Source organism: Bactrocera neohumeralis, chromosome 2 (genome assembly GCF_024586455.1).
Source record: "Bactrocera neohumeralis isolate Rockhampton chromosome 2, APGP_CSIRO_Bneo_wtdbg2-racon-allhic-juicebox.fasta_v2, whole genome shotgun sequence".
Lineage (NCBI taxonomy): Eukaryota > Metazoa > Arthropoda > Insecta > Diptera > Tephritidae > Bactrocera > Bactrocera neohumeralis.
In genome coordinates this window covers 26,729,086-26,751,604 of record NC_065919.1, presented here as the reverse complement: position 1 = coordinate 26,751,604, position 22,519 = coordinate 26,729,086, and the positions used below count along the sequence as shown (strand labels likewise).

Genomic DNA, 22,519 nt, shown 5'->3' with positions numbered 1-22,519 from the left:
AGTCGCTTGAGCAGTTGTGATTCGATTTGAACAATTTTTGCCATACTTCAAAGACACTATACGTTCAAAGTTGTATCTTGTTATATTAATTACTTTTTGATTTGTGTACGAGAAAGTGAAAGAATCAAGAGGAACTTTAAAATTGTGTCTTCAGAGAAGTAGGCGTAGTTGTGGTCCGTTTTCGCCCAGTTTTACACTGTGACATAAGAATCTCAGTAGAATATCATGTACCGAATTTGGTTGAAATTGGTTGAGCAGGTTCCGCGATATGGGATTTCACTTTCACTTTGTACAATTTTGAGCCCGAGCTTTATGAAGCTGTTTAACACTATATCGGTCGTTAAATTAATGTGCTTTAGCAGTTTTTAACAGTACCATTATATGAGAATTTAATGAGATTATGATTCGATTTCATTAATTTTTTTATACGATTTTTTAAAATTCAAAATTCTTTGCCCACAGGTATACTCTTGCTTCTGCAATCTCCTACACTTCGAAATAGTTGTTTATTTAAATTTTTAATTCTATCTTTCCTATCTTCTTTTATAAGTTCTTGATAAATATAATATTCGATGAACATTTTTTTAGTGTTTAAACTTAAGTTATGATAAAAACCGTCTAATAAATCATTAAGAAACTCTCACTTTTTTCGGCAACACTAACCTTTGCTTCTGCCTACTGGGTTAAGCGTGGCATGCATTTTTTACGCCCATTTCGTATGTTAATGAGAGCATGTGTAGTACTGCCTGTTTAATTTCATATTATCTCTTGTTTATTTTTGTACTTGCGGCAACTTCACTTGTGAGTAAACAAATTAACACATGTACATGTGGAAACGAACACACACACACCCACAGTTGCAGATATGTCAACAGATTTTAGGTAGGTGGCGCTCTTTATTTACAGATGAAAATTGGTTGACATGATAAAAAAAATCCGAGATTTTGTTTCATTTTCGCTTATTTCAATTTAAAATGCTTAATTTCGTATTTTACTTTTTTTCGACTGAGTAGAAGCTGTGTGGAGTTTATTCTTATCTTTGAACTATGCAGGTCCATGGCTTCCATATAGACTTTATATACCATAATATACAAGTATGTACATAAGTACATATGTATGTATATTTGCAAAATTTATCATTTTAAGATAATGGCACAGAAAGTTTTTAAGTTATTTTTTTATGTAAATATAGACTAGATAGATTTGAAAAAGCAACGCGAACCTTTTAATATCATTAACTGTGCAGAAGCCGACAGTAAAATACATATGTATATGTATACAGCATTTTAATGTATTACATTATCATATAATGTTACCAATATTCAAAACAACTAGTTATCAACTACTTCGCAACTAGTATGGACTACCAAACTATCCATTTGATTAGATAGCATATATTTTTATACTCTCGCAACAATGTTGCTAAGGAGAGTATTATAGTTTTGTTCACATAACGGTTGTTTGTAAGTCCTAAAACTAAAAGAGTCAGATATAGGGTTATATATACCAAAGTGATCAGGGTGACGAGTAGAGTCGAAATCCGGATGTCTGTCTGTCCGTCCGTCTGTCCGTGCACGCTGTAACTTGAGTAAAAATTGAGATATCATGATGAAACTTGGTACACGTATTTCTTGGCTCCATAAAAAGGTTAAGTTCGAAGATGGGCAAAATCGGCCTACTGCCACGCCCACAAAATGGCGGAAACCGAAAACCTATAAAGTGTCATAACTAAGCCATAAATAAAGATATTAAAGTGAAATTCGGCACAAAGGATCGCATTAGGGAGGGGCATATTTGGTCGTAAATTTTTTGGAAAAGTAGGCGTGGCCCCGCCCCTACTAAGTTTTTTGTACATATCTCAGAAACTACTATAGCTATGTCAACCAAACTCTACAGAGTCGTTTTTTCTTCAGGCTTTTCCATATACAGTTCAAAAATGGAAGAAATCGGATAATAACCACGCCCACCTCCCATACAAAGGTTATGTTGAAAATCAATAAAAGTGCGTTTACCGACTAACAAAAACGTCAGAAACACTAAATTTTACGGAAGAAATTGCAGAAGGAAGCTGCACCCAGGCTTTTTTTAAAAATTGAAAATGGGCGTGGCCTCGCCCACTTATGGACCAAAAACCATATCTCAGGAACTACTCAACCGATTTCAATGAAATTCGGTATATAATATTTTTTAAAACCCTGATGACATGTACAAAATATGGGTGAAATCGGTTCACAACCACGCCTTCTTCCAATATAACGCTATTTTGAATTCCATCTGATGCCTTTTCTGTATAATACGAGTATAATACATTAGGAACCAATGATGATAGCGGAATAAAACTTTACAAAAATACGATATTTGAAAAATATGTAAATGACGTATAATGAAATCTCGATTATCACTTTATCATGCGAGAGTATAAAATGTTCGGTGACACCCGAACTTAGCCCTCCTTACTTGTTTACATAGAATTTTATTTAACAGACAGCGGTATTTTGCACGTGCTCTAGGGGTTGTCATCCTCTTTCTCGTTAGAAAGCTTTTAACTCTGATGTTTTTTATCTTGTTCGATTTCAGATAGTAATGTATAATTCCCACCAAGACTAATGATTCAATACCAGGATATTTCAGAGACACCACGCATATGCCATCCACTATATTGCATTTGTAACTAACGAAAGAGTAGATACATATAATGTAATATATACAATATTCATGAAAATATATATACATACATACATGCACGTATACATACTGATAACGAAAATCACTTTCTCTCTCAATATTTTGATATCTCATACTCAACACTCCAATTCGCTTGTTGTAATTGCACAGGTCACGATATTTATGGTTACTTAGTACCAAAATGGTCTAGTTCCAGAGCATTAATTACTACCGAAAAGACTGAAAACTTTGTCTCATTTAAAAAAAATCCGTTTTTGAAAAAATTTTAATTTATTATTCAACAGATGGTAGTTGCTATATAAAAGAAGAGCTGTTTTCGACCCGGCAACTGTTGGAGAGTAGCGAATCGAACAAACTATATGAGATATTTCAAGAAACGAGCATTACTTGTGGTGCGCTCACATGTCTTCTGACACATGCGCAATTGTGCTACGATTTCTCTTGGTGAGAAAAAAAAAACGTTTTTGTAACTCCTTGATTTTGTTTTCAAAGGACTATTGTAACTCCTTTTAAACCTTATGTTTTTAAACTCCAAGAAAATAAGAAATTTGCGTTTGCATTTATCATTTGACTACGAGGGCTGCTATATATATTTCTGGCCTAATAATGAAAATAGGAATATTTATCAACAAAAATGGTTTTATTGTTTTTCAAAATATTCTCCATCAAGATTTATACACTTTTGCATGCGCTCAAACCAATTTTCGAAGCACTTTTTCCACTCCGACTGAGACACCTCCAAAACATGGTTTTTGAATGCTTCAACAGCATCTTCTGGCGACGAAAATCGTGGACCACGCATTATTTTCTTGATGTGTGGGAATAAAAAGAAGTCACTGGGTGCCAAGTCAGGGCTGTACGGCGGATGGCCCATCAATTCGACGTTTTGGCCGGTCAAAAAGGCGCTGGTTTGAGCCGATGTGTGAGAGCTCGCATTGTCATGGTGCACAATGATTCGTCTTCTCTTGTTCGTTTTTCGAATTTCTCCGAAGACTTTAGGCAAACAAATGGTGGTGTACCACTCAGAATTGACCGTCCTACGTTGCTCAAGCGGAACAGTCGGCACATGACCAGTTTTGCCGAAGAAACAGGCGACCATTTGCTTCGAAGTGCTTCTTCCACGAACAACTTTCGTTGGATTTGGCTCGTCTTGGAAGACCCACACGGTCGATTGCTGTTTTGTTTCGGGCTCATACACATAGGTCCATGATTCGTCACCTGTGACGATCTTATTAACGTCTTTTGAAGCACCGCGATCGTATTTTTTCAGCATTTCTTTACACCAATCCACACGAGCCTTTTTTTGAGCGATTGTCAAATTGTGCGGGATCCAACGAGAACAAACCTTTTTTACGGCCAGGTGTTCATGCAATATCGAATGTATGCTGGTGGGAGAAATGCATAGGCATGCCTCTATCTGAAGGTATGTTACATGACGGTCTTGCATTATCAGTTCACGTACGGCAGCGATGTTTTCTGGCACAACGGCTGTTTTTGGACGACCTTCACGGAATTCGTCTTTGAGCGAGCGTCGGCCACGATTGAATTCGTTGTACCAGTTTTTCACAGTGCTATAGAATGTTGCTTCATAGCCATACAAAGATTTTAGTTCATCGATGCACTCTTGTCGTGATAATCCACGTCGAAAGTTGTGAAAAATGATCGCACGAAAATGTTCACGAGTTAATTCCATTTTTTGGCCGAGATGAATTTTTTAATTCCTGTAAATAAAACAATTCACGATTAAATGACAAAACGTTCTGAGTGATGTTATGCTAAAAAATGTCAAACTTTCCAATGGAAATGTCAGATTGCACCTGGCAACACTTAGTGTTGCCTAGGCCAGAAATATATATATAGCAGCCTCCGTATTTCGCAGTAGTAAAACTGATCTGAAATATGAAACTTTAATTAGGTATCCACATTTTCCCTTGTACGAATTCAAATCGATAACTTTGTTGTTGCTTTTATATAAAATTTTCTTTGCCAACAGAGCACCACGCAAAGACAGCGAACAGATAGCTGGCGAATCGACACCTAACGTTATAGACTAGTAATCTTCTTTGTAGTTCTTATGATATAAACGGATTTCAACTAACCTCTTACGATATGATGACTTAAAACTTTATCGACTAGATTAGCATTTAGCTAGTTATTTAAATATACTTTTATGGAAAAGTAACTAAATGTTTTTGCCAGTTTTGGGTCGACAATGAAAACTCATAGGAGAAATAAAGATCGATTCCTTAGCTAAATTGGGATATATTCTTTCGGTATATTGAGATAAGTTCAAAGTGACGAATTTTAATATATTAGCTATTTTAGGGAAAAGTAGCTGGAGGCGCGAATAATTTTATATTAATCTTAGAACCGTGACATAGCTGTACAACTTAAACTCGTGACTTGGGCACTCAGTGCCCAGTAATGTATTTTGTATGGAAATTTAGGCTTTTAAGCCATATTTTTTATATAAACGCCAATATTTCGCTTGTTAATGCAAATAATTTAATGAAACTTGTGTTTATTGTTAGAAACAAAGGTATTTTTATCTAAGAATATTAAAATCAAATAAATTTTTAATTACGAAGTGCTCAAATCGGTGAAATTCTTCGCTGTCTTTGTCCAATCTTCATCATTGTCTGAGTCCGTATTAGCCGCCGACACTGTATTTTGCAAAATAGCACTTTTCACACGTCCTTATATAGTTTTTGGAGCACGTCGGAGTAAGGCAATGATCACAAACTGCTGTTGTTTTATTATCGATCTTAGCAGTTTTGCAGGTTTCACATCGCCGTTTCAAAATGTTGATCTGTGGCAAGAAAAGAAAATGGGGAAAAATATTTCAAATTGAACTAGTTTTGAAAGAAAATGAATTTTGAAAGCCTACTTGTATTGCTGGACGTGATCTCGCCACTGCAGGAACCCGATTGAAATTTATCAAGTCCATTGCAATTTAAGTTGTCGAACTAATTTTTGTTTCGCATCGGTTTTCTAATTGATTGAGTGTTCTTTCAAAAATATTCTGCGCTTTTCAGACTTATTGGTGTTTCACATAGGGTGACTAAGATCAAACATCCTGAGCGCAAGTCCAGCAATATCCAGGATATTATAAAGTAATGCCATGGGCCAGCGGTTTGTTTTTATTTTGTCAGAGAATCCACATAGTATTTTGTCAAAAGTATCAACACCACCTTTATGATCATTATAAGCATGTATGACTTGTGGTTTTTTTTTTGTTACAGGATTCACTCACTGTCATGAGGAATTGAAAGCACTTATACGTTTTTCTTCGAATGTGTTGTTAACTTCTTCAAAGGATGTAAATAGTTTTGGCAGTTGTGTCTTGCCAATATCTTATTTTTTGGAACTGTTTGATGCATATTTGCCTATATTATTCTTTTAGCTTTCCTCTTCGTCTCAAGAGCAATACCTTCAACAATTGACGCAGGGAAGACGCGTATGAAGGCATCGCTTTTAGATCCAAAACTTTCCATGAATGGTGACGTTGATTGTCTACGCATTACCAATGCCAATTCCGATCGCCGTTTTTCACTTTGCCTTGGCTTTGACCACCAGTTTAATTGTTTCCTTCCCAAACCACAATATTTTTCTCCACAATTACCCTCAATAACCGTATATGACAAATCAAATCTGTTTTCGTCAGGGTCCAGTTGTACAACTGCCTTCTCGCGGATGTTTCTTGGAAAAGTGGATTTCTAATGGGCTGAGTATTATCATCTCCGAAGTCGGACCGGTTACTGGGTATCGATTCGTGGTCACCACCAAGTTTAGGTTCTCTTCCACCATCATCATCATCGCTATCATTAGAATTCAAATAATTTTAAATATTCTCCGTCAATTCTCGCTGTAAGTTGGCTAAATAAATCTCCAATTCTTCACTCATTTCAAAAAATTATATTTATCACAACTAAAAATGAACTATTAACTTGAAATATTTACGTGAAACTAATTAAAAATGCATAATTATCATCAAAACCGTTAGAAAATTACGCTTCTTCATACAAAATATATGAAGAAATATTATGGGTACTGAGTGCCCCAAGTCACGTATAGAGTACTCACCATATAAACCGCCGTAACTTTCTTATTATAAGAGCTACTTGTAGATACTAAAAATTTTGTCAACTTATAACTAAAATTATAGTTTATCGCAGTGCTGAAAATAAGTCAAATTGGACTACCCAACCCCAGGAATTCAATATCAAAAGTGAGAATGGGCACTGAGTGCCCAACTCACGGTTCTAAGGTTAAACTTCCTGTTTAAGCCAGTATCATTCATATGCAACTGCAAGTTAAGGAAACACTTAATTTAATTAAATATCGCACATATTAATAAATAAGCTGTATAAAGTAAAATAGAAAATCCAAGATTAACCTGAACAAATAATTATCAAAGGAAACTCTCTCTCTCTCTCAGTTAACTCATGATTTTCAACATACCTTTTTATGATTGTTTAAAGTTTTATATTAAACTAGTCTTTTAAACCAAATATGCGGCTCCGCTCGCTCTTTATTTTGGCTTGTCAAGGATATCATTTATCGATTTGATGACAATATAATGGAATAGTAAAATTGGCAATCTACATTTTTTATTGACATCGTAAATCGCTTAAGGAATATTAAGTATATCATCATATACTATATATATCCATTACACATGAATAACAATGCAACTCCTTTACTGTTATTCACTACAACAAGAAGGAGGCGCGTCTCACGCCCTATATCTAATCATATGGTAATGTTTTGTCCAACATTCATCGAAAGTAGTTGCCAAATCGACAGCTAAAACCCAGATACTACACGTAGGAGAACACATACATATATGATCGTTCCTTTTAAATATTGCATTGCTCTGTGCAAGGCTTCAGAAATATTTGTCAGATATTATGCACTCATCTCACATTATGATTCAACCTTTTCTTATTCAGTTACAACTATGTAAAGAAAAACCACTGTAACTTGCCAGTAGCTGTGTGATTTTATTTTGTATTTTTGAAGAAAAAAATTTTGAAATAATTCTTACATGAATTTTGAACACTTGCTTATGTTTTGAAATATAATTTTAGTTTATTTAAGAATTGTTGTGACTTTTAACATAAAACCAAATCGGTTCAACCGTTCTTGAGTTATAAATATAGACATAAATTGCGAAATCGATGGTGATTTTGCAAAAAAGGCCACCTATAGGACCTTCTCCAGGACTAAAGGAATACCCGTGTAAATTTTCACGTCTTTCTGTGCGTTCGGGCGTAATGCGCGGACACACAAAAACGGGGTTTAATTTTGATACTTTCGCAACAAAGTTGCTAAGGAGAGTATTATAGTTTTGTTCACATAACGGTTGTTTGTAAGCGCTAAAACTAAAAGAGCCAGATATAGGGTTATATATACCAAAGTGATCAGGGTGACGAGTAGAGTTGAAATCCGGTTGTCTGTCTGTCCGTCCGTCCGTCCGTCCGTGCAAGCTGTAACTTGAGTAAAAATTAAGATATCATGATGAAACTCGGTACACGTATTTCTAGGCTCCATAAGAAGGTTAAGTTCGAAGATGGGCAAAATCGGTCCACTGCCACGCCCACAAAATGGCGAAAACCGAAAACCTATAAAGTGTCAAAACTAAGCCATAAATAAAGATATTAAAGTGAAGTTTGGCACAAAGGATCGCATTAGGGAGGGGCATATTTGGATATGGATATTTGGAATTCGGTATAACACCTTGATGACATGTACAAAATATGGGTGAACTCGGTTCACAACCACGCCTTCTTCCAATATAACGCTATTTTGAATTCCATCTGATGCCTTCTCTTTATAATATATACATTAGGAACCAATGATGATAGCGGAATAAAACTTTACACAAATACGGTATTTGAAAAATGTGTAAATGACGGATAATGAAATCTTGTTTATCACTTTATCATGCGAGAGTATAAAATGTTCGGTGACACCCGAACTTAGCTCTTCCTTACTTGTTATATATAAGATATATGGGGTGAAATTATTGACTCGATTTACCAAGTTTCGACACAAGAGTACATTATTATCAGGAAAAGATTCTCTCTGAATTTCATTAAAATATCTCATAGATTGGGCGATATTTTCAGTACAAAGTCAGACATAGGCACTAAGGTCCGCATATTCGGTATGAGGGGCTGGAAAGTTTATGTGCCCTTTATTAGGCCAATTCTGCTCGTTATCACAACGTAACATAAGAACGGAATGAAAACTTGATTTGATATTGATCGAGTAGTACCTGAGATATGAAACTCCATTGAAAAGTGGGGGTACGATTTTTCTAATGAGTCCTGTGCAAAGATTTGGTATCATGTTGGGTATGAAATTTAAAGTTAAAGACAGATTTTCTTATTGAGTTATCTGACTTTTACGAGTAATAAGTTTCAAAATAACCGTTATATGTTAGGTGGACTTGGCTATCATCGGATTTAGCCATTTCATTAGCAAAAGTTTTTGTGTGTTAGGTAGAGCTAAAAACACTTGTTCTCAGCAAGTTTGGTGGTAATAGCTTTAGTGGTTTGTGAGATATTTACTTTCTGCCTATAAGTATGCGGACCATGCCCATTTTGTAGAAACTTTTAAAAAACACAGATTCCCTTTCATACTTCGGTGGCTGGTACCAAACTATTTTATAGTTTTTTAGTTCAATGTTCGGCTTTGTTATGGCATTTTGTAGATTCTCGGTTGACGGAATTTTGTGGGAGTGGCAATTTCCGATTCCGCCTATCTGCGATATAAACCTCCCTTGCATGCCAGAGAACTATGTACCACATTTTATAAAAAATGTGAATAAAGTCTATGCGTCTTTAGGAAAAACTTTTAAATGGGACTCTGATCATCAATTTAAAATAATCCCTTTCTCCATGATTAGACACAGTTCTATAGTTTTTATCCCCATTTGGAATTGTTCCTCATTTCCAAGTAATGACAACACTGTTGAATGAATATCAAACCCCTTCTCAATTACTTAATTATCATTACTTTAATTAACAACACACTGGAACAACTGAAACGATGTGGAAGCGAAACATAAACGAAAAGTGCCGGTCGCTTTTAAGCGCCGCACGCACGCTCGCTCGTCACAACACTCTCACACATGTACAAATCTGCTTTCAACTCTCTCACACCAAAGCGTTGGAGCCAAAGTGCTTGTTGGTTTACTCTGAGCAGCGACAGCGGCGCTCAACAAGTGGGGAGTCGCTTATATTTTTTGTTGTTTACGCTGACTGGTTTGTTGAGTAGAACTTATTGGCGCTGCTGCTGTTGTTGGTAACTTTTTTCGAGTTCCAGCACTAGGAAAGCATTTGAGCAGTCGCCGAGCGATTAGTTGGTACCGAGTGAGCGAGCGATACGAAAGTGTTTTAAAACCGCGCGAATAAACGAAGTGCATGATAAAAAAATATACTTTTTATTTTAGTTTTTCTCTTATTTTATTTCAATTGTGTTTATTGGAAGTTAATTCAGAAGCGCAAAGGCAGGTGAAAATATTCAAGTGTTTTTAGCTAAAGTGCTACATTTAACCTCTAATCAAAGTAGTTTAATGTGGAGAAACGGAAGGTGGGTCATAAAAGTTGGTAGTGAAAAATTTGTCGAGTGGCTTTTCAGCAAAAGTAAAGCAAAATGTGCAGTCAGTGTGAAAGAAGAGATGAAAAATATATTTTGTAATGGAAAATATCAATTTTAAGTGCGAAAAATGGAAAGTTATTAAGTTTTCTGGAAGAAAATTCCCCTACTAAATTCTGGCCGGGCCAACTTCTAAGTATACACATATGTATATACTTATTATATGTATGTACTTCGGCATTTGTGTTGTGTATACCACCGCAGCTTTGGCTGAGCGGCCGTTGGCAGACTCGTCGGTAGAGCCCGTTTCGACCACATCGTTCGGAGTCGCCAACGTCGGCGCTGACGTGCGCGTCGCTGCCCTTACGCCGATTCGCGTTGTTTCGTGCGTTCGTGTGTGGTTGTTGTTGCCGGTGATCACCTGTTGATTGTTGTTAGTAGTTGTCAAAGCAAAAAATCTAAACAAAAATTGTAAAATGAAATGTCATTATTAAGCGCGATATGTGAAGAGTATGATGAGTCAAAGGCAAAAGTGTGCATTTGCGGCGCGAAATGATAATAAACGTAAAAAAATATTAATAATATGGATTATTGAATCAAAGTGCTGTGTAAATTAACCTTGGCACATGAATTAGCATAAAGAAGAAAATAAATAACAAAATGAATGCCAGCTGTCAGCGCAGCAATTTTAAGCGAATATGTGTGAGCGTGAAATGCAAAATAGCAAAAGCAGTAAGCAGTAAAAAATAATAATAAATAAATAAAACAAAGCAAATGTGTAAATAACAGAAATGTGTCATGTGTGAGGTGCAAAAATGGCAAACGCAGTAAAACGTCAAAAAATGCAGTTAACTCGGCTATGTCATTGCAGCAACAACACAAACATACCGCTTGTAAAGGTTTCCTAGTGGAACGAGTTTTCAAATCGGTGACTTCACAGCCAAAGCATGAAGAGAAGCGGAAAATCAAAAACAGAAAAAATAAGAAAAAATCAGAAAAAACGTAACAATCTCGTCTAATAACAGCGTTAAACCGGTTAGATGGCTGCCTATATTGAAATAAAACAAAGCCGAAATATGCAAAATGACATTGGCAGATTTGAATATCAATTGAAATGTTTCAGTTATTCGAAGAATTTATATTTTTTTTATTTTTCACCTGCAAAACCGATATTTTAAACCTTTTGTGAATTTTTAAAGTGACTCGTTGAATTATATCAAGTTCGAAAACGATTAAATCTTACTATAAGAATATTAAGATTACCATAGGATAAGAGTTCGGTTATACTTCCGATTAGATCACCCCACTGATGTGCTCTACAATTTATACAGCGGAACCTCTCATGTGATGACAACTTTCCATGTGTCTATTTTGCTGGAATTTTTTTTCTAGAAAAAGACATCAAAGGGTTTTTTGAATATTTTTCCGATTAGATGCTTATATACTTCCGATTAGATCACGCCACTGATGTGCTCTACAATTTATACAGAAGAACCTCTCAATTTTTCTATTCTATTTATTTCTCTGGAAAATGAAAAATAATGTAATTTAAATATTTCCATGTTTCTCAGAACTACTTTTTGTACGCATGATTCAACTAGCTGATAGTTTGAAAAATATATATTAATTCTGGGTCTGTTTGGTTGCTTAAAATTATTATTCCTGTTGATATAGTTAATTTTGTGGTACTGTAGTTTCTTGATACTCAAATGATCTCTGTGCATAAAGACTTGATATCCATGGTGTTTAGTACCTCTTTCACTCCATGAACACTCTGTAGGAAAATATGTTTTCAATATAAGAAATTGTCTTCAATTGAGCTGTTTCAGCACATTTATAAAACTCATTTAATAGACAAAACTTGACTGACCTGTGTTCAAAATTTTGTGGTTATGAGAACTAGACAAAAACATGCATTTAATTTTCTTCTGGAAATGGAAAGAAACTGCGTCGAATACTTTCAGAGCAGGAGTGGTTTCGTCCATTCGGACGACATGACCTAGTCAGCGCAGCCGCTGTCTGTTAATTCGCTGAACTAAGTCAACGTCGTCATATATCTCGGACAGCTCATCGTTTCATCGAATGTGATATTTGCAGTAGCCAATGTGCAAACGACTATAAATCTTTCGCATCATTTTTATACTCTCGCAACAATGTTGCTAACGAGAGTATTATAGTTTTGTTCACATAACGGTTGTTTGTAAGTCCTAAAACTAAAAGAGTCAGATATAGGGTTATATATACCAAAGTGATCAGGGCGACGAGTAGAGTCGAAATCCGGATGTCTGTCTGTCCGTCCGTCCGTCTGTCCGTCCGTCCGTGCAAGCTGTAACTTGAGTAAAAATTGAGATATCATGATGAAACTTGATACACGTATTCCTTGGCTCCATAAGAAGGTTAAGTTCGAAGATGGGCAAAATTGGCCTACTGCCACGCCCACAAAATGGCGGAAACCGAAAACCTATAAAGTGTCATAACTAAGCCAGAAATAAAGATACTAAAGTGAAATTTGGCACAAAGGATCGCATTCGGGAGGGGCATAGTTGGAAGTAATTTTTTTGGAAAACTGGGCGTGGCCCCGCCCCCTACTAAGTTTTTTGTACATATCTCGGAAACTACTATAGCTATGTCAACGAAAGTCTACAGAGTCGTTTCCTTTAGGCATTTCCATATACAGTTCAAAAATGGAAGAAAACGGATAATAACCACGCCCACCTCCCATACAAAGGTTATGTTCAAAATCACTAAAAGTGCGTTAACCGACTAACAAAAAACGTCAGAAACACTAAATTTTGCGGAAGAAGTGGCAGAAGGAAGCTGCACCCAGGCTTTTTTTAAAAATTGAAAATGGGCGTGGCGCCGCCCACTTATGGACCAAGAACCATATCTCAGGAAGTACTTCACCGATTTCAATGAAATTCGGTATATAATATTTTCTTAACACCCTGATGACATGTACGAAATATGTTTGAAATCGGTTCACAACCACGTCTTCTTCCAATATAACGCTATTTTGAATTCCATCTGATGCCTTCTCTGTATAATACGAGTATAAACATTAGGAACCAATGATGATAGCGGAATAAAACTTTACAAAAATACGGTATTTGAAAAATATGTAAATGACGTATTATGAAATCTCGATTATCACTTTACCATGCGAGAGTATAAAATGTTCGGTGACACCCGAACTTAGCCCTTCCTTACTTGTTCTCTTTAAAACCCGTAACGTCGACACATCAGATGTTGTCATAGTCAATGGCTCTGCACCGCATAGCAGGACGTGGGTTTTGGTTTTTGTTCGTCGATAGAGAACTTTACTTCTCAATTGCCTACTCAGCCCGAAGTAGAACCTGTTGGATTTCAAGGCTGACATTGGTGATGCTATTAATACTGGTTCCACGATAGACGAAATTATCTACGGCTTCCAAGTTATGACTTTAAACAGTGACGTGGTGGTGTGTGTCGATCCTCTTTGGACGGGTTTTTTCAAAGATTTGGCGCATGGTGTATATGTGGTCAGTTATTGGTTTTCCATGCCTAAAGCCGTACTGCTAAGGTCCAATTGGTTTGTTGACCGTGGGCTATAATTTTTCACAAAATACGCTCAATAGAACCTTATATGCGATGTTGAGGAGGCTTATTCCCCGATAGTTGGCGCAGATTGTGGGATCTCCATTTTTGTGGATTGGGCAGAGCACACTTAAATTCCAATCGTGGTATCACTTCAATTTGTTTAGACTCTTATACGAACCCACGATGCACCGCAAGCCAGTCACATACATTCTCAACTCGCAAGATTACACCAATGCTGTTGTAGTTGGTAAACACAAACCACGAAACAATTACGAAAAAATTAACCAAAACAACAAAAGAACAAAAGAACACTTCCCTCGTATCCAAAGTAACAAACAAATATTGAAGCGAAGTGAGCAAACAATTAAACAAAACAATAAAAGTCTCGTTTAAATGTGCACGCGAACGCAGACGAAAAAATCTGTACAAAAACAACAAAGCGCATTGCACGCAGAGTACTTAAAAACAAACAGAAGAACCAGTATTAGAAGTAACTAAGAAGCATTGAGCGCGAATGCAAACGGTCCATGTAAAACTACACACATACACACGCAGAAACAACAAATTTCGACGGCGGCCTGACGCATCAGTTTGTTTCACTTTCGCTCCGTTCTCGTGCACATGTGTTGACCTGACCGGCTTGGCAGGCCAACATCAAGCGACTTCCTCGATTGGAAAGCATTTGGCAATAAATTGAAATAATTGTTTGTAATTACAAGAGTAAAAGAGAAATGAAAAAGAAGAAGGGAAAATAAAATAGAAAACTGTAAATTAATGAAAGCAACAGCGACTGAGCACACCAGTGCATTCCCACCACCAGCATGCCCTTTCCTGAGCGCCTCTCAGACCAACCGATCACTGCTATCTCTTGCTTGCGCTGTTTACCTCCCCTTCTCGCAACCTCTCTCCACACTTCATAGTTGGTATCATAAACGAACTTTATATTCTTCGTTTTGTGTATTGCCCACTTCGTCTGTGTTTGTTTTTATTACTACTTCTTTTATTTTTTTGGCTGCTTTGTTTTTGTTTACTCCACCGGCTGTGAACAACTGGCACTTGGAACACATTGCGGCACAGTTGCTTGGTTATCGGTGCACACACACACACACACATAACCACACTCTCCTCTCTATCAAAGTACACAATCGGCTCTCGCAGCTGACAGCATTCCCTAATTGTTTGTTTGTTATTAATCATTCAATTAAAGCCGGTGCCTAAGGTGAAGTTCAACGCTCGAAAAAGCATGGGCGAACTGCAGTGCACTACTTTGGACCCTCATGTCAAGTTCGAAAAATAAAAAGTGCTTTTATATGGAATCAAGAAGTGAGGCTAGTTTAATTTTGTACTCAGATCAAAAGTTTTTCTTTTTCAGCCTATTCTTCCAAATACTTTATCAAATATTTTTTGACCCCACTAGTCCAATAGTCCAATTTAGTGCCATAATTGGTGTTGTTGTAAGGACTCCACTTTTACAGGTGTAAAGTGCTGTGGCTGCTTTCTTAACCCTAGCATCTAAGTTGGGTTTCAATTCAAACTACCTGTCTAAAATTGGTCCTAAGTAACTTGCTTTCTTTCCTTTTACTAGCCTGGCACCATTTATAAATTGCGGCATAACTTCTAGAATTCTGTTCGGTTTCTGTTTCTGTTTCCTAGTGAGTAGCTCTACTTTGCTAGCGTTTCAATTTAATCTGATCGATACTACCCTTCGATTTATGACGTTTAATATGGTTTGCATGAGGTAAGCGAGGATATTTCAAAGCTTACCTCTAACCGAAACCGCCACCTCATTAGAATAGGCTACAACATGTGCCCCACTCTTTTCTAGATCTGCCTTCCAGCGTTGAAATTATTGACGTGTCTATTAGCAAATGTTCTATCAATTTCCTGAGAGACTCGGAGATTCCCAGATCTTTTGGCGCGCTCGGTATGGCCTTAGGCTGGATGATATTGAAAGCGCTTTCTAAGTTAAGAACGAGGGCGTATTTGTTTATCTCTAGAGATTCTGCAGATTTTCCTTTAAAATAAGCATGTTGCGAAACTTACAGTTTTTCTATGGTTAACGGTTTACGCTTATCTTTGTGATGTACTTAAAGTGCATTCGGCGATTTTTATGATAAATGAAATTATTCAACAAAGAAATTGCGTTCATGCTTACAATTCGGAAATAGACGACCAGTCGGCTGAATATCGTTGCAAAAGTGAGCCAAAGCCGAAAAAACCACGTCGAAGCAGATCACAAATCAAGGTTGTGTTGACGATTTACTTTGATTGTCGAGGTGTGGTGGCCTCCGAGTTCTTTCCGACCGACCAAACTGTCAACATGCCATGTGTAATTTGCGCGAAGCTATTCGTAAAAAGAGAACGGAATTATGTGCCAACAACTTTTGGTTTTTGCACCACGATGATACACCGTCGAATACTGCGTTCATTCTTCGTGAGTTTTTAGCCAAATTTTCAACCAATATCGTGCCGCAACCACCGTAATTGCCTGATTTAGCTCCGTAAGACTTCTGGCTATTCAGCAAACTCAATTATCACTCCAAACTCAATCATCACTCAATCAAGTCCGGAAATTGACTTTAACAACTGTTTCGTGAATTGGAAAACGTTGACACAAGTATATTGGGGCCAAGGGCGATTACTTTGAGGGGAACATAGATTTTTAAGAAAAAAATTAAGAATTTTAAAACTATGGACAAAGTCTTACTATTTTCTGTTCATAGTTGTATATTTCTTTGACTTTCCTCCATAACGGTTTATATAGTATATATAGTTAGTACATATAGTTTAACTGTAACGATCTTTGTGACTGGTTAGTAACGAGGCTGCTATTCAGCTCTAGAACAGCTGTAATTAAGCCGAGAATATACCATTAGCTCCCAAATGTCGGACACTGCAAATTATCAAAATAATATTCGTTTGAAGTACTTCCTGGCGAACAAAACCTCTCTGTTGCGCGTTCGTCCAAGTAACTCAATTTATATCTGGTCAATCTCGATTGTATTTTTTACATTCGCATTCATGAAATATTTATAAGAATTATGCGATTCCGTCGAAAATGTTCACAGAAAGGGAACCAAGACAGTTAATAAGCATTATTAAATAACATCTCGCATCATATCTGAGCGTTCTTCTTCTGCAAAGAGCTTCTTCTTCAAATTACCTTGAAAATATTTGTATACACTCAAGCATAATTGCATAATACATGAAAAAAATATAATGCTATAGCGGCACGCAACTGTATTTGTACCTACCGATGATTAATGTGAAAACAATCCACAATGTCCATATCGAGGAGACAAAGCAGAGCACTTTAGCAATTTTTTCTTGATAAAAAAAGTAATCACAAATAAATAAGTGTTTCATTGCCAAACCATTCCACTGCAAGCCACATGCCAGCAAATCAACAAGTTAAAGCAACAGCGTGAGATTGTTTAGCGAGCGATAGTGAGAGGTTATATTGATAGAGAGCACTCCAAACCAACAGGCATAAATTGAGTGTAAGCAAGAATGTGTGAGAGTGCGCGGCTTAATTAAATGTCAAATAAGAGTGCAATAAAATTCCAATCAGCTGAAGTTAAAATCGAACATTTTTAGTGAAATTTATGATGGTGACAACAGATATATTTTGCTAAAGCAGTAAATATTGAAGAGTTGAATTTGGAAAGCAAATAAATGAAAAAATAAATAAAAGAATATTGGTAGAGTAAATAGAGCAAAAAATATAGTCACAGGTTTGCTCGTGACGTGCGAAATAAATGCGAAAGTGTAAGGTAGAAAATAATGTGGGTTTACCTACAAAAATATACGTATGTATGTATACATTTGCTTATCTTTTTTGCCGGCTGCGACAGTTGGAGCTGGTTTTATTTATTAATGAATGAGTTCGCCCATCGAAGCGTGTGTAAACAAATAAGCGAATAACAGTGTGTAGAAAAAAATATGTGTGAGTGAAGTTTTGTGATAAAAAAAAATAAATAAATAAAGTAAAATAATAAAATAATGATTAATTCTTATATTAAAAATGCCGATACCAGATTTTATTGATGGTTATAGTTTCAATTTATTTTACAGCTCGCTACAGTTTATAGTGCAAAGTTATTGTCGATTTATTACCTCTAGAAATCTTTCTTTGGCACATAAGTTGTCTAGTAACTAAAAATAAGCTTCATTGTCAACTTATTTGCCTTTCTCGTTCGCGCCTAAAAAAAAGTGTGGATTTCAGCTTCGTGTTTACATTGCAAATTTAGACAGCTGTGTGTCAGCTGATTTATATTTACCTTTTGTCGCTCAATTTCCAATTAGAGAGCAATGTTTTGAACCCTTGTTATTTACAGATACAAGTGCAAGTTGTGAAAAATAAGAAAAAATAATAAAACTAAATAACATACTTACAAACTAATTAAGAAAAAAAGTATTATTCAAAAAGTTTTAACCTAACCTAAAATAAAAAAAAAAATCAATTTCAATGTCTATTAGTGTTTCACGAATTTAAGCGAATTTTATGTGTTGAACGAATAACGAATCACCTATATTTGGAATAACGAAAACGATATGGATCCGGCGATTTTAATTGGTGAGTTTTATAGAAAAGAAAATGCTAGTTTACGAAGTTTAGAAATCTATTTTTAAGAAGTCGATACAAAATTTTGTTCATGTATTTATATAAATGAAGTCATTATTACTTTGTTATTAAGTTCCAATGCAAAACAATTTTTTTTATTGAAATACAGCAATTTTCGATGGTTAGAAACATCATTTTAAATATTTCAAAAATTAAAAACATAAATGTTAATTTTAAGCGTCGAAACTTCCCAAAACAAGGGAATGCTGGTGGTCGGCTCTTATCGATAGAAAACATTCGCTATCGGCTGTTTTCGAAAGTTACGACTAGTGTGTTTCAATAAACTAAACGCTATAGTATGTTAAGTCTTGGAAATCTTTATAATGACGATGGAAAGCGTTTACTCCTGCAATTTCAATAGAGGAACAATAATTAAAGCCTGGATGCTCACTTTCTCTATAGGGTATTTTTACAATATGACTACTCACCATCTTCAGTGCAACTTTGATAACTGGCGTTAGACAATAAGCTTAGCCTTATCGCAAGAATGCTTTCTGGTCAATGCCTAGTAAGAACTTCTGCGATTGCGGCAAAATTCTGAAGTAGTTTGATTATATTTCTAGTCACGACGGACACTCCTTGACTTATCTTGAGGGCACAGTATTGCCTTCAACTTTCCCACTAGCCATGACCTATTCGTGAACAAGTTCACTGCGTCTTTTTTGTAGCGATTTCTCCCACCTACCATGGGATATGTTCCTCGTCGGTATGTGAGCAGATAAAAAGCCACCTCGAACAGCTTTTCCGACGTAGTGGTAAGGTTTTTAGGGATGCAGTTGAAGGAAGATAAAAGTTCAGCGTGCTCGTATTTTGACCCCTTCATATATCCAGCTTCCCTGAGCCTTTGAGCGCACTTCGCAACAAAGTACCTTTCGTTAATACCCAAGGGTTCTATGTGTAGAAAGGCATTAAGTGCTATTGTTGGTTTGGTCCGCAATGCACCGCAAATGCCGATGAAAGTCGCTCTTTCGACCCATTCAAGGTTCTTAGCGAGTGTAATCTTTTTGAGCGATTTTCACCAGACGAATACTTGACGAAACAATATTGGTTAAACTACGGTTTCATAGCGCCGTTGGCACAATACCCCAAATTTTTCCTATTTATCTTATTCTTTCCTCAATATTGGGCTTCATGAAAGCTTTCTATCAACAATACTAAAGTATTTCAGCCTAAAGGTGCGAATATCCAAAAGAGATTTTATGCCTCCCGGTAAATAAAAACATTTCAGTTTTACTTGGGTTGACAACTAAACCGCTGATATTCGCCTAGATGGATACTAGCCTTCGGTTAGCTCATATACTGTAGTTAAAACTTTTTCTTCTAACATAAGAGTAACGTCGTTAGCGTGAGCTATAACATGACAGCACTGTTCTTCAAGCTCTTTCAGTAGATCATTTATCAGAATAATTCAGAGCAGTGAGGAAAGTCTGTTAACCCTCCAAGATGACTCTGTATTACCGCGCCCAGGTAGGACCATTCTGTTGCAAAGAAGACTATGAATGAAGTTCTTGAAGTTCTATTTTACCTTAAAGTTTTCGAAAGCTTAAATCATCGCTTGCGGCCGCAGATTCTTTATAGATAAGAGCTCTCTCCAGCCGTGACACTACCGCGTGCAAAGCTGTATCGACCGCCTTGCCTTTGCTGAAGACAGGCTGAGCCCTTAACAGTGTACCCCTCGGTTTTTGTTCCTATTGTACAAGTCCATGAGCCTATAAAACATTTTAAACAGAAACTAAGATAGGCTAAGGAGCGTGCAATCCCTAGAAACGATGTGAGAGATTTTTCCGGCAAATGAATCAAAAAAAGTAGTGCAGAAGTTCAATGCTTGTATCTGTTAGAGGCTCTGTGGAGTACCATTTTGCTACAATTGATATAGCAATTTCATTTCGGATAGATGCTTGGTGGAAATTATCAGGATCTCATTTTTAAAAACTTGTCATAGTGACTTAAGAGAATTTAGACCATGCGCGAGAATACTTTGACCAAATCGACCAAGTAGTTAAATGGTGTTTAGTTGGTACTAGCTTCGGAGAACAATGAGCCTTATGATGACTCTCCTCTCCTCTCACCTAACCGCTCATATCATTTGTTTCTCGCATTGACCAGAAAATTGATCAAAGTAATATAGTTAAGTTAACTCACCTCAGAGTGGAGCTTGAATATGAACATCTGATATAAATATGTATAAGTTCATTGTTGCTTTTGTTAACTCATTGAAAGGCGCTGCACCAGTAGCTGCACCACTTCTCACTTCTTGTTCTCGCTAGCTTTATTCCACCCTCATATTTGACTTCCACTGTATGGACGCTTTTTAAAGGCTTTAGCTTGAACTCAGCAAAAAATATGCACTTGAAAAGTATTATTTAAGGAAAGTATGCAGATTCATTGCATTTACCACACACACATATGCACAGGGGCAAATCGCCATTTAAATGCGTGCACACATAAACAACTTTGCATTTACCGCTGAAATGCTGATACACATCCGACCTGAGGCTTCCATAAACAACGCACCGAGCAAGCGCAGCCAGTTGAAAGGTCAGGCCATGCGATGCAAGTGGCGTGAAGGGAGATGCCAAGGATATGTGGGCGCTGTGTTAACAAGTCACTGCGAAAAACGCACAGCTTGTGCAACTGAGTTAACAATAAGTTGCATGCAACGTTCTTGTTGTTGTTGTTGTTTATATTTTTGAAAGCCCTTTGCCACAGGCATGAGTAACAGCATTTACCGAAAAAATATCTCTCGGTCCTCATACAGTTACACACTGTGTGTATGCACACACACTTACAGACATGGCATATACATATGTATATATATATATGACCACATGCATTGCTGGATGCTGACCAAATGGACAGCTCGGTCTGGCGATTTTTATGTGGATTCAGAGTTCTGGTCAACACAGCATATTCATGCAGAGCTCTCAGACTGTTCTTGCTCATAAATAAAATGGGTTTCTGTTGCACACACATACATACAAGCTGGTCATTGTGCATACCGACCGAAGAAATATATTTTTGTGCACCTTCAAATTTGCCAGCAACATTTTAATTACGATAAATGGCAAGCAGATTTTTACTGTTGCTTTGGAATTTAAAGAAGACGACTTTAATTTTAGGAAACATAAATATAATAGGTTTCTAAGTGTTTATGGTAAAAAATCGCACATTTTACGAAAATCAAAGTACATGCAATTAATAAAAAGTTTGAGAATATGGACTGCTTTCATAACTAGCTACTTTTGATCCAAAGTACTTTCCATTTAAGAGTTCATACCAAATTAAAATTGATTCATTGAATTCTATTGTTTGGCTTTCTAGGCTTTTTTTCGTCATATTTACGATATTTTCAACATTTTGGTTATACCTTAAACTCAATATCAAGTTACTTTCTTTAAGACTATTATATTCATATTTTTCCAAAATTATCTTTGGAGCAATTAATATTAGACAAATAACTCTTTCGATCTTTCCATTCATTTTCTTTTGAAGAGGAAATCGGCGCCTTCAAATTTGATCTAGCTCCCATATCGATTTTAAGTATATCTGACTAGAACATAGCGCCTCAATAAAGCATTGCCATCTGCTCCTGTCTTTTGACAGCATCTTTAGCTCGTTTTATGATTTTTCGTATTCATCGATTTCTTTATGAGATTCTCTCTAACCACTTCCTTGGAAGTTCCGATCCAGAGCTTGTCGGCAAACTTTTGTAGCATATTTTCGCAGTTTGTGACGTATCCATCTTCACTTTCGCAATTGGATATAGTGGGCCATTTGTTCCAAATTGCATTTTTTATATAAATCGGCATTGCTGAAGACATTAGGCTACCACACCTTCAGTATAGGCAATAGGCACCTGCTAACAAAGCTCTGAAACTTACCAGTAATGTGATCGGTTACAAAGCGGGTTTCATATTTGTTAAGCAGTACAGCGACAACATTGAATTTTCTATTAGGAGTATACTTGTAAAGGGTGATTTATTTCGTGATGTCTTATCTTTTTAAAGAAAAAACACAGAATCTTCTTAA

At 36.4% G+C, this 22,519-nt stretch overlaps 1 protein-coding gene across 8 annotated transcripts in view; it reads left to right on the top strand.

Annotated features, from left to right (window-relative positions):
* LOC126759481 (dystrophin, isoforms A/C/F/G/H) overlaps positions 1–22,519 on the top strand; it is a 558,659-nt gene that overhangs the window by 2,996 nt on the left and 533,144 nt on the right. Inside the window, exons 1-2 of one of the 8 annotated variants that reach the window (XM_050474338.1) lie at positions 10,069–10,284; positions 18,204–18,442. The exons of 6 other annotated variants lie outside the window; for them this stretch is intronic. In XM_050474338.1, the coding sequence (XP_050330295.1) occupies positions 18,421–18,442 (22 nt within the window). In that variant the 5' untranslated portion in view covers positions 10,069–10,284; positions 18,204–18,420. Of the gene's footprint in view, positions 1–10,068; positions 10,285–17,940; positions 18,443–22,519 lie in introns of those variants that run through there. One more of the 8 variants, XM_050474334.1, reaches the window with a different exon arrangement.